Source organism: Antennarius striatus, chromosome 2 (genome assembly GCF_040054535.1).
Source record: "Antennarius striatus isolate MH-2024 chromosome 2, ASM4005453v1, whole genome shotgun sequence".
In the NCBI taxonomy this organism is placed as follows: domain Eukaryota; kingdom Metazoa; phylum Chordata; class Actinopteri; order Lophiiformes; family Antennariidae; genus Antennarius; species Antennarius striatus.
This window is the reverse complement of record NC_090777.1, coordinates 28,770,510-28,784,307: the sequence shown is the minus strand read 5'-3', so window position 1 is coordinate 28,784,307 and position 13,798 is coordinate 28,770,510. Positions and strand designations below refer to the sequence as shown.

The 13,798-nt window shown below is 42.0% G+C and overlaps 1 protein-coding gene across 2 annotated transcripts in view; it reads right to left on the bottom strand.

The window, feature by feature from the left end:
• LOC137605713 (metabotropic glutamate receptor 7-like) overlaps positions 1 to 13,594 on the bottom strand; it is a 64,560-nt gene extending 50,966 nt beyond the window's left edge. The window contains exons 1-2 of one of the 2 annotated variants that reach the window (XM_068330420.1): positions 13,549 to 13,594; positions 12,151 to 13,429 (exon numbers count right to left, since the gene is read on the bottom strand). In XM_068330420.1, coding sequence (XP_068186521.1) covers positions 12,151 to 12,654 — 504 coding nt within the window. In that variant the 5' untranslated portion in view covers positions 12,655 to 13,429; positions 13,549 to 13,594. The remainder of the gene's footprint in view (positions 1 to 12,150; positions 13,430 to 13,548) is intronic. The other variant, XM_068330427.1, reaches the window with a different exon arrangement.
• Between the last annotated feature and the right edge of the window lie 204 nt (positions 13,595 to 13,798).

Below are 13,798 nucleotides of genomic sequence, written 5' to 3'. Positions count from 1 at the left end.
GTAGACGATAGATCAGAACACTCCGTTAGTTCACATTTATTAATTATTGACGGGGTCGTCCTCCTGTAGGAACTAAATGATGTAGGAACCAATGTTTGCCGGGTCAGGTTTCTGCCCAGAATTAACTGCTCAACTCTGATTGTTTTACTATTTGATGTTAAATATTGGGCGAGTTAAATGAGAAACTTGACCAGGAAGTGCATCAGTGTGTCATTCACATCAGTGTGGTGGAACACCTCAGTGGATTAAAGCTGGGCTTAGCCTCTACACCCCCCAGGAGGAAATTCATTCCGCAGAATAGAGATGTTGAAGTTACATTACAGTACTACAGGATTTTATTTGTGTTGTTTTTATGTTCTATAATTGTTTAGGGAATAGTTCTTCAGTATTGAGAGTAGTAAAGACATTTAAATGACCTCAAATGGTTATTATAGATTAAAAAGTTAACAACAATTTAGGATTAATTCAACTGAAGAACAATTGTGTTTGTAGGTTGAGGACTATCTGTGTGGATGCGGCACACATCCACACAGATGCGTTTTGATGTTTCGTGTTCCTTAATGCTAAACTTGTTGCCAGGTGAAGGGAATATATCGCGTACCCCCATCTCACGTGAGGGTGGGTCCACAGAGATACCGTAAGGGGACTGCGAGAGTGGAGAGCGATGCTTTGTGTGTTTGTGGTTTTTGATGCTGGTGGTGCCCGTGAATGAAGTTATGGAAGTAAAAGAAAGGACTCAGCAAAGCCCCGGTGTTATCACACATCACGGTAAATGAATGACTGTCAACACAGCGGCTCAAAAGGGACCAGACTCCACTTTCAGTTATGAGGAATGGGCACTGAGCCCCGGTGTGACTCCACTTCTACTGTATTTTGAGTATTAAGTATTTTCCGACCCCCATCGCCGCTGTGCATCACAAAAAGACTGAATGAATGTAAACAACAATCACTGTGTGGAATACAAATAGAGCAACACGCAGCATGAATACATTCAGTAAATCCATCTAGTGCTGCAGTGGCGACGGAAACCAATAAAGGATCCACACTGTGGTTACCTACAGCAGATTGTTGACCAGTTAGACGGAAACCAGTCTTAATCTAACCAGCGGTTATAACCCAACCAAAGACAAAAACGTAACCCTGGAGTAGACAAGTTAATCCTGTGAAGCCTTGCTTTAGAATGCCATTCATTAATATGAATATTTTAGTCCCAACATTTCAATAATAGACATATTCTTACAGACTTTGATAGGAAACCCTTCAGTCTTCATCCCCCAGCATGAAATATAACCTGAATAGTAACCTCAAGACGAAGCTTATTCAATCCTCCTGAATATTTTACACATTTTAGATTCATACTCACTGGCGGGAGCAAAAGCAGAATGACACCCACCTGACCGATGCTTCATACACATGGGGATTTTTTTTTGTCTTTTTTGTCTTTATGTATTTACTGGCATAAATCAGATTTGAGTGGCCTCCGACCTCAAGGTTGAGGAAGCCTGACAGGTCTATGCATAATCCATTGATAAACAGGATGCTATTGATCCCCTCTGCCTCGACACCGGCCACATTTGAGAGCTCTAACACTGATAAGGCAGTTAAAAAACACTATATCCTGTCACCAATAGCCGCCGTCCAGCACTCAATTGTATTTTAAGCAGCTCCATTTGAAAGGAAACAGCTTCGCTAATTTGCAAAACGCCAGTGGTGATTGAGGTCTTCCCTCAAATCAATGGAACTACATGAGCCATGTCAGAGAGCTCTGTGTATCCCATGGGATTCACATCTGAAAAGAGTTATTTTTCTTGATTTAATGTGTTCTCCTGCTGGTTCCTAACAGGATGTAGTCTATATTTCAACATCAAAATGAACAGAATGATAAACTTCCTCAAAAAGCCAGAGATAAAAATGCAGACATCACTCAGATATTATCTAGAGGCCATTAAAAATAAAATAAATGAAGTCAGCTTGACTGTAAAGCTTCCCTCCTTTATTTGTACACTCAACAGGTATTTTCCGATACCCCAGGCCAGCGCTGCACTTCAGTAACTCCGTCTTCCTGCAAAGGTCCGCACTGTTTGGTGACATAATTGTTTCTATTACTATCTGTTGTTAGCGACTGACGCGCCCTCAGGCCCGGAGTAATAACACAACTGAACGACAAGGAATTCATCCCAGTGTTCACTGTGTGTGCTGGAAAACAGTTAACTGAGTCCTGGCATCCAGGACGGTACACACACACACACACACGTGGTGACACACACAAACACAGATTTTGGATTTTCCTTGGATGCAGATATCAAAGTTTGTTCTACTTTATCTTACCTGTATATACCTACTTTTAATGGGAGAAAGTATCTTCATTATAGGTTAAGATTTTATCAAAACAATAAAACATATTATCAGTTTGTAGAATTGGACCTTCTGATATTGATTGAGCCACAATGAAAATTCATTCATTCATTTTCTTTGCTGCTTATCCACCTGGTAGGTCACAGGTCTGCTGGAGCCTATCTCAGCCCACTACAGGCTAGAGGCAGGGTACACCCCAGATGAGACGCCAGCTCATCACAGGGCCACATGAAAGACAAACAACCACTCATGCTAACACTACAGACAATGTGACGTGACTAATTCACCTAAGCTGCATGTCTCTGGAGGTGGGAGGAACCCAGAGAGAACCCACACAGACTGGTAGAACATACTGTACACGCAAGGGAATCACACCCAGAACCTTCTTGCTGTGAGGGAACAGTGCTAATAACTTCACCACAATGCTGGTATCCCTCAGCTTTCATCGTTTCCAGCTACATCGTTTTTCAAAGAAAATACACGGAAAAATAAAAATCAAGTGTACATCATTGTAGTCCTCCTTTCGTCTCTCCACCACAAACATTGGAGTCGTAAAGTTACTCGTAAATCCTTAAAAAACAGGCATCGTGTTACTGTACAATAAGAATAAAGATATATAATATCATATTATCAGCCCATAGCAACCCCTGTGACACCAAATGTGGAAGCAGCTGAAGAGATTTTCTTTCTGTACTATAGTATATTAAAAAATAAAACATTGTAAGCTTAAAATTGATTCATATTAAACCAAATGTTATATAAAATGCATTCATAAATAATGTTCAGTATAGATCTAGGAATGGTTATCTTCAGTTTAAACCTGTGACAAGATACTGAGAACAAGGAAAGCACTTTAGCCTATCAGCAATAATAAACCACTGCAAAGGTTGGTTTACTTTCATCATGAGTAGTATGTATTGTATATGAATAGCCACGAGGTTATGATGATGATCCCTATTTCTATTCTTCGTCTTCTATTCTTCTTCATTATAGCATTGATACACAATCAGCCACAAAGATTTCTACTTCTGAAAGGATGAGACTGACAATGCCTTTGTGAAACTGACTGAATTGAACGATTACTTGTATTAAAAATAAAACAAATATTTCTGTCCTGAAACAAAATTGAAACGCAAGCAGGTCAAAGGAGGGTAATGGTTTTATCTGCATGGCTCCATAACAGTTGACGTAACAGAAAATAGAGCTGCTGGAACGGAGTAACCGTTGTGCTTCTTCCTCCTGCCTGTCCTTCACATCGAGCTGGCGTGCAGAGACTCTATTTCTTGCCGCTCTTCAGTAGCATGCCAATCCACATTAGAGCCCTAACATGTACATGCAGTCTGAACAGAGCCGCGTGCCACCACCCTCCAGGGACGGCCAGGGAGCCATGTGAGCGCTGCTCATCCTGTCCCTTTCAACTTTCCACACAAAGCCACCGGGGTTTGCAGGCGACTTTTTTACAGGAGGCTTTTTGTGCGCATGTGGCCGCCACACCTATGTGAAAAGCTTTCATGCAAAATATATTTAGCAGCCAGAACCCGTCACCACGGACCGGACGGAGACTTCCAGATAATAATGATATTTCAGTGAAAATTTTGTTGGAATATTGATGGTCCTCATGGGATTAATCCTGCTGATTGTTCATCTGGTACCAGCTCGATGTCTGAATTTGTGGTTTTCAATAAATTTCCTCAATTTTTTTTTTACTGGTCTCACATTTTCTCATTCTTTTTCTGTGATGTTCTGGTGTCTCAAGTTTTATTCAATTTTCTTTTTCTTTATGGAAATAAACACGCCGTACATTCAATCATCTATGGTTTATGAAAGTGAATGAATTGAAATGTTGTCAAGGTGACGCATTCAGCTTGTTTTTCACCTTCCGTGGTCCTGTTTGACAGAGATCTGCTGCATGTTGGCCATCCTTGTTTTACCACACGTTTGGATGAAAGAAAATATTTAGGTATTTACCACCAAGTAGCCAATGACAGGCTGACATGTTAAACTATCAAATATAGACCATGGCAAAGAATAAGTAGGCTAGTTATGTTGTTAGAATAGAGGATGTGAATAAGGAGCTAACCAGCTAAAAAGATTTTATCTACTTCAGAAATTTCCAACTTTATGGATCTATAGTCTCCGGTATGTGTCAGAGGTGACATAAAAACCATCTAATATCCTTTTTCATTTTTCTTATAGGGACACCAGTTTTGCCCTAAAACACACCAGCTGAACGCAGATTGGTCACTTTAGGATTCCTGACATGTCCTCTTCACGACACGACCTCCTTCCTTGACATCATTCACACCCAATGAAAATGAATTCACACCTAAAAGAGGTTCAGGTGGACCTGATTTGACAATACATTGTAGACCTGGTTAATGAGATAGTGGAGAAGCTCCAACAACTATTGAAGCTGCACGTGACTTTTATGCTAGATGATGTTATAAATACTTAAAGAAAAATATTTCTCTACAAGTAAAGCCACAAAATATAACCAAATGAGACTTTATATATTATCTCTATACATTATGTTGAAAACATGGTGAAAAATGCAGGAAAGGCTGGCTCTTGACCTCCACAGGGCTACATTCATATTGAACTACCTTGTAAACACTCCCTATATACCCAGGAGAAGCTCTGAGCGGAGTGGACTGTCTCTGTACCAGTGAAATATCTCTGGTTCAGGACTGTTAGCATACGGATGTTTCCATCAGTTTGCTCCCCGTGCCCTCAAATCCTAACACCTTTTATCTGTTGACAGGGAATTCGCCCTGACAAATAGGTCTGGAGGTTTAATCCTAAGTGCAATAAGGTATCTTGGGATTTTAGTGCTTGGTGAGAAAAGCAATAAAATAAAGAACAAAGTCCACAATCTGAGAAGAAACCATAATAGATACCTCTTTTTGAAGCCGCAGACACTCAAACAGATTTTTCACAAATTTGTTTTACTCATTTATCCGGATTTAAGACAGTTTGAAAAGAGAAAAAAACGTCCTCAAACTGATCATATTTGAAAGGCATGTTTCCATTTATCTTCACAGACATTTTGTGCTTGCATGAGGTTTTCTACTGCAAAAAAAAAAACAGATTTATATAGCATAGATATTTTGTATGGCTGAGTGACTTTGTAATTCAGAGTCTCTCCAGAATGCAGCATGGATCACAGATCACTGTGCTGAAAAAAAATTACAATGAGCCCTGTGATAATGTCTCTCAGCTCATTCTGGAGTGATTTCTGCTGAAGCGAAAGGAACAGTTTCCCTTTTTTGGAGGGATGACTGAGAGACCGACGAGCAAAGCAAGCAGAGACCTTCTCATGCTTCTCTGCTCATCCCCGTAAGAGGATCGGACGTAATGGGGTTTCCTCTTTCTCTGCTCGCGACATAAACTGTGGGAAAAAAAAACTTTCAACAAAGTCTCAGAGTGCTATTCTTGTCACATTTTACGGTCGTACCGACAATAAGTTTTGAAGGAACGCTGATGCGGGCCTCAGCGCGAGCACAGCTAAACATTAAAGCAGGTGCCCCCTTCCTTCCCCATTCTGCTGATGCTCTGGAGAAAATGGGCCTGACTGGGAAACGTCAAGTCAAATTGTCTTTGCATGACGACGGCAGCGGGGATGACACCTCATTTAGGATCAATATTCACCAGTTAAAATCAGACAAAGTAGAGGGTGTCAGGAAACGAAATTAACGGAATGAGATTGTAATAGCGGTGTTTCCACTCAGAAACATTAAGTCACGTGGTGCATCGACCCCCACCCCCCCACAGCCTAAGGGAATAGCAGAGACATTAATATCATGTCTGTACAGGTTCTAATACTCTCCCCATGACAGACTGCTGACCCCGATGACCTCATGTCTGCGGCAGTGACAGCTTGTCTAACACAGGTATATTTTTTCATTTTATTAATATTGTATTAGTGGCTCGCACTGCATTGTGCTCCCGCGTATAAAAAACATGACTTTTCCGCCAAACATGAAACCTGTCCACAACACCGTTCCACCCAAAAAAAAAGACCTGAAGGAAGGAAAATTGAAAAATCCACCATCACAAAAGGAACTAAGACAAATTATCTGCCTGAAAATTCATTTTGCAACCAAACATCACAAGTTAGACACAGAAATATTACATACATACATAATGTATATATATATTTATGGTCTATTGCTCTGGAGTCCTATGTGTTAATATATGTAATTTCATTAAATAATGGAATAAACGCTGGTCTGCCAGGCTGAATATGAGATGCATCCATTTCAATATTGTTTGGAGAAAACAGTGCTGACCTCGCCTTGACTGAGAAATTGATTGTTTGCATAGCTGCATGCTTAAAGAACACAAGCGGCAGAAGCGGGTCTGTGTAAACCGTCAGTGCAAGGACGCTAGGAAAAAAGAGAGAAAGAAAAGACTGTTAAGTGATTAATAATTTAAAAAAAGATAAATCTTTCAATTTGTGCAATGGTATTAATACCCAACTGGACGTGCTAACTCCTGTAGTTTATGATTGCAACCCTGCACACAACAATGTGAGCAAATTTCACCCCCCCCCCTCCCCCCCAGATCTGGTCTGGTTGCGCCATAAGTCAGCATCAGATTAAAAAGCTGGAATGAAAACAAGCAGAGCTCTCAGTCTCAAGGACCAGCAGCGAGAATCACTGAGCTATGGATAATGTATTCAGCACATCCGACAAGAATAATAAAAGAAAATTACATATGTATTACTCCCACCAAGGAGATTATGTTTTCACCTGTGTTCAATGGATGGTCTGTTGGTTTTCATAGAAACTGCTGGACGGATCATCATGAAATTTTGTTAAAAGAAGGGGACATGACAGTTAAAACAAGAAGTTCTGTAAGGAAACTTTTTTTTTTTTTAATATCATCCCCGAACATTAGAGGAAAGGACACTTGTCAAGATTTCACTGTTGAAACTGTATTGATTTCCCTAAAACTCCACAGAGGAATGCAAGTAAAGACATAAGCAGGTTTGTTCAGGGAGGTATACGCAGAACTGAGTGCCATTCAAATTCATAAAATTCACCTCTGTTCACATGTTCAGTTTGTTTTTCCATCTTGGGGTTGTTGAAGCAAAATCATAAATTTTGATGTCATACACATATAGTTAATCCATCCCTACTGATTGAAGCATTGGGTGCATGGTCCTCCTATATATTCTACATATTGTAGACTTGTTCTGAGATGAGGTCAGAATGATGTCATGTCCATTAACAAATGGGAAAAATGTATTTATATCTATAATATATAGTGTATGTGTGTATGAAGTTTGGCCTGTATGACATTGTGCAGTCTTCCTTTTTGAGTATATGTATTCAAAACTGATCCTAAAGCCAAAATATATTGGAAACCCAGGAATATAAATCATCCTAAATCCCATTGTCATACAGTATTCCACGATTCTCTTGCAAAGATGTTAATATTTCCAAAGACGGCAAGGATATGATCGTTTAAGTTCTTTAACATTCAGCTGAGTTTGAAACTTCTGCGAGCTAAATGTCACTGATCCCCCCCCCCCCTCTAATTCAAATATTCTGGTAATATATGAACTTTCTCTTTCCCTGCTCTTGCATATTTTCGTTCAAGTATAGGTCTGCCTGGATTAACAAAATATTAAAATTACATCCAGAAAGACAATAAATTTATACCAGTGAAAAATTAACATAAATAAACCAACTCAAATCCATTGTAAATTTCTGGGCTTGTGTTTTAACAGAGATGCAGCGTTTAGAGAGATGTGTCAGAATAGTTGAAAATAAGGAAGTTCTTCCTTATTACAGAAATCGAAGATGCATGTCAAAGTTAGGAAGTCGTGACATGAGTCACCGTGTCACTCTATGTAGAGGCCAATTAGAAAGTGACGGACAGGAAATGGAAGAGCTAGCAGCACTGAAACAGTTTGGGGTTTTTTCTTTTTTTTTTTAAAGATTGACCATGAGATTCGTACATTACAAATATGTGTGTGTGTGTGTGTGTCTGTGTGTGTGTGTGTGTGTGTGTGTGTGTGTGTGTGTGTGTGTGTGTGTGTGTGTGTGTGTGTGTGTGTGTGTGTGTGTGTGTGTGTCTGTGTGTGTATCCATTCATACTGTATGCTTTGCATTTGACACACCAGCCATGTCTCCTATGACAGAGATTAATGCAGTTCTATGGATGAGACTAATTGACCTGCAGGCCACATGCATCAGTGTACAAATGGCAACCATGTTTAGAGAAAGATAATTAACCTCTGCCAGTTTGTGTCACTCAGAGTGCTTGTTAAGTAACACACAGTCCTCCTTTCTTTTCCCCCCTTTGGTGTCCATCTTTACTACAACCGGCTGAATAAATCACACTGCAAGCTTCAAATCAATCACAGTGATGATTCTGTGGGAAAAAAAAAAAGGAGAGATAAAAAGCCCGAGCCTGTCAGGGCTATAAGAACGGGGGGATGTCAATGCCTCACTCAGACAGCTAGTCCGAAGAGGCCACTTCCCCAGACAGGAGGACAAGATTAAGTTCACCTGCATTCAATCCAGATTCTCCCTGGTCTTTAAGGGAAAGAGATGCAACACAGAAAAGCGTCCCACACTCTCTAATGTAAATGTCGTCTTCAGGAAAAATCAATTTCATGACGAATTCAAGCAGCTACAACTTGAAAAACGGACAAATTTGCCACCCCCACCCCCCAACTATGACATCATCCTCCTTAGGAACCCGATGAATAGTAAGAAACGGTGTTTTCAAAAGATGCAGAACATCGTCGTTCTTTCCAACAGTTCAAAACTTTAGTTAATTGATTTTTTTTCTCTCCCCTCACACTGTTGCTTCTCATTTCCAACACAGCATGAAAGGCAGTGAAATAAAAACATCTTAGCAGCAAATCGGCCTCACCATGGCAACAGTATCGATCAACCTTCCAGGGTCCTCAGAAAAATCTATCACTCATGTCCATTTCCCTGCATTAACAGTTCAGTAGCTATTCATGTCCTGAATAGACAACCATGATATTTAGCTTCTGGCAATAAAAAAACAAAAAAAAACAATTACTATTTAGCTTCCATTATGATTCATACACGGGAGATACAAGAAATGGCCTCACTGGGAAGCAGAGCAGCTCGAGGAGGGAGAGCAATGTCTGCATGCCTGAATATCATGACCGAGACAAGAAACTGAACAAACCTCTGACTTCATTTTGAAGTAAATAAAATCTGCCTGGCTTCCGTAATTACATCTGCAACAGGAGCTTTCTTGGCGCTTTTTGATATTTTTGACAAGAATCCTTCCCTAGTCGATGGAATAAACCTGCTGTCAAACGCTCATCAAAACGCCGTGACGCTAATGAGGCTAAATGGGCTCGGCGCTCTCACTTTGGGGCGTGCATTGATTTATGTAGTATTGCGTGGCTTTACATTTCATTTATTATCATTCATCATAGGCATTCAGATGAGGACTTGAATGCGTCTGCAGATCGGACCGTTGTGTCTGTGCTTTGGAGAGAGATGTGCAGAGTGAAGGTCAGAGCTGCATGACAACAGCTGTCAATCCAGATTCCTCAAGCTGGATCTGAACACTGCATGGACTAAAACCCACACTCCTATAGTGTTTTTTTTTTCTTCATTTTGGCACATCTGGTGGAAAGAAGACATTGGAGAATGTAATAGAAATCACTGCACTCCCCTTACAACCTTCAAGTTTTCACAAATCTGTGAGTGTTAATATTACACAGCTTGGATAAAAATGAGACTTTTACAACCCTCACATTCTGAGACGAGAGCCCATACCTCTCTGAACCTCATTATCCCCCCCAAAAAATCTGAGCAACTGGAAAATAGTTTTCTCATGTGAGAGGCCTTTTTGGTAATTTCCACTGGCATTTGGATTTCTGACAGAAGATAAGGGTACGCTTGTAAGTGTTCATTCCATTTCGTATGACTCTGCGGAGGTCAGAAATTATTGCATCCCCAAGCACCAAAGTGAGGGCTATCAGTGTCGATGCTGAAGTTGCTTCATTCAGATCTGTTCCAATCCAAATAATCCAATAGCAATTTAGTCTTTGATTCAGGAAAACTAGTCACAGATGTTCCACCATGTGTTCATGATCCCCAGTTTATGGGTTGTTGGGGAAAATATGAGAACTTATGTTAACAAATCCATGAAAACTACTTGAAATACACAGAATTTTCACTTCATATTAATAAGTCTCTGTTACCACAATGGGATATGGATTGTGATCCAGATCTTAATGATTATTTTCATTAATGTTATTCATTAAGTTGGCAAAATGACCAAAAAAAAAGACATTTTCTGTTGCAGGAAGTCAAAATGTATCCAGAATCTGGATCTTTTCCTGGTCCAGCCTCAAAATTGAGTAAATTTTTCTTTTCGCCCAAGGTGTACCCGAATGCAACATCAGATGAGAATCTGCTGACAGCCTTTCAGGATATCTTGGAGATGGACTCACAAACTAACTCTTAGGAACACAGGAGTTTTGCCAGCTTGGACTGATAAAAATATAATTTGTTAACTTGGTGAATGAAGGGTGGAGGGGGGCCCAAAGCCAGTCTGGACTGGTGTAACTGTCCATTCAATGGCTGTAAAAATCAGAGAATGACTAGTATATAAAACAAAGTGTGTAGCACTGTGAGTGTATACATTGGAGAGGAAGGAATGGGGGGGGGGGTGCTAAAAGCAAGTTAAGCACTTAGATGCAGTTAAACAGCTACTTACAGCCTTGGCTAGGCTAATTAAACTAGAACTAAAACACAAAATGGTACGGATGCACGCTTCATTCCATGACCACAAATCATTAGCAGCTGCAGCAGCATCTCGGATGTTTCTCCCTGGTTTAAATCCTGACTTCCTCACAGGGGAACAAATCCTACAGAAATCTACACATTTGCAAAAAAAAAAAAAAAAGGATCCACTTGGTATTGCAAGCAATTACATGTTTTGCTATGGAGAAGTGTCTTAAATAATTAATCTGCTGCGTTGGTGCCCTGCTGTGTTCCTCATTCCACTGCAGCAGCAGCAGCAGCATGGGTCAACCTTATCCATCAACTCTCAGTCATAAGGAGTAGAAATATACCCCCCCCCCCTAAACCCTAACTGGTTTTGAAATGAGCAAATTCCCTTCATTGACTTGCAAGTCACCGACCTCAGTTAGGGGTGCAAAGTGTGTGGAACAGCCTCATTTGTGGAAAGCAAACCCCCCCCCCTCACCCATAAATCTAAACATTAAGCCCCCCCAAACTATTCATAAAAATGTCTGCAGTTATTCCATAAGAGAGCCTCAAATAATCGTGTGCAATCACATGAAGCCCGGCTGTTTGTTCTCTGGAGGGGGGTCGTTAGGTTTGGGGGGCTGACAGTGCCCACTCATCGACACCGTGGAGCGGGACTGGAGCAGACGGGAGCTGTTCGTTCAGCACCACCGGGGACAAGCAGCGGCGCACCGGGCTGTCGTGTCCGCGCAGTGTAGTGGAGGGGAAACGCACTCCAGCCCCCCCACCACCACCACCACCACCCCCCCTACACTACACCTTCTTTTTGTTGTGATCCTTTAAGATGGAGAGAAGCTAAAAGACAACCGGTTATGTAACACCAATTTTTTTTGTAATAAATGCAAAAGATGTGTGGTTTTTCTTTTTTTTTATCCTAACGTGGGAAGCCAAATACGCATCAATTCCACTCCCCCCCCCCACACACACACACCTAAAAGGCTTTCAGAAACTAGATTCATGGAGGTGGGAGAAAACACAATTTCAGACACACAAAACTGTTGCACAGAGTCAGACTTGCCTGAAAGAGGCGCAAGATGTTGGCGACCATGATCGATATGGAACTCGCCGATGCGCCGATGACTCCCACCACTTTTTCCGGCTTGACGAACACCGGTGGCTCCCCGTTCGTGCACCTCACGTCGGACGTGTCCTTGGTGATCAGGGCTTGAACGAACGTTAAAGATTGTTCGAGCGCGTAGGTATCCCTGGAGCAAGTGTCCAGCACCCGGGCGCCCAGGGTGATGTTGGGTAGGAGTTGATCGTCCTGGTTTATTTGGTCCAACGCGTACATCATGGCCTCAAGCCGCTGGATGCCGTTTTCCTTCTTGAGATCCCCGCATGGCGTTCCGTCGATCCCTCTGGCGTGAACCGGGAAGAGTCCCCCAAGAGTCAGGTGCCCCTCGGTCCGGATGGAATGGGGCGCGTAAGTCTCCTGAGGCAGCGCGAAATCCACCACGGCTCTCAGGAGCCAAAGCGCTCTCCACACGGAGCCCGGCTGAACGCGCAAACCCAGACCAGCCATGGTCGAACTTTTAAGGGGAAAGGAAGGGGAGACTGCGATCCGCCAGAAGATACGAAGAGGATATCAGAGAAGTTGTTTTTTTGTTTTTCTGCTAAAACGAACCCATTCTTGTCACAAGGGAGGAGAGCCAACGAGCTGGGCTGAAGATCCGACTCGCAGGAGATGGCTGAGGCAAACTGCGCCCATCGCGTTCTTTTTTTTAGCTGCGAAGAGTGAAGCGGTGCAGCTTGTTGAATGGTGAAGCCCCCCTTCACGATAATTTAGTTCCCCTTGAAGCAGAAGGCTTCATCCAGGAAAATATCAATATATTATTTTACATAAAAATAATTTGAACACTCGCCGTAAATAATCTGGCCTGATTTTTCCCCATTTATGCTCACTCCAAATGGAGAGAGGGGAATGAAATGAAGCCGTTTATCTCCACAAAGACAAATTCAGATACGAATCACTCAAAACCAACACTTAGAGGTTAGGACCGGCAGAAGTCGGTGACATTCTTGTTGCTCAAACCAACTCCATGGGACCGCAGGAATGGCTCGGGTCTCCCGGGGGCGCATTTCGTATCCGGAGTCTCCAAAGGAGGAAAGAAAAGGAAAAATCGAGGTGAAATGTGCGTCCGTTGGAAGGAGCGAAGGAAATCCAGCTAATTAAAGCCCTGGCTCTTCCTCTGTCTCCGCGACCGGTCGCATTTATTCACAATGAATGAGTCACGGAGAGGGATTCGCTGCGCGCCGAATTCTCAGCCCCCATTTCTGGTGAGACGTCATTCCGCTGGCTGGGAGGAGAGAAAAAAGAGTGGCATCAGTCATGGTGATGTTTTCAGGAAGTTGGCGTTCCAGCGTCTTCAGACAAGAAGAGAGATGGAAAGTAAACACGACGAATAAACGCACTTACGGACTTTTAGTGTTCCTCCCTGTGGCTTCTGTGCGCGCAGCATCTCAGCGTTCAGAATCTCTCCTCCTCCAGTTCTCCTCCTTCCTTTAATCCCCATCCAACACACACACACACACACACACACACACACACACACACACACACACACACACACACACACACACACACACACACACACACATGCACAAAAGTGCTTCTTTTCTTTTTTGACGCTGAAGATTGCGCATAAAAAGCGCAGATACGTTTCAGG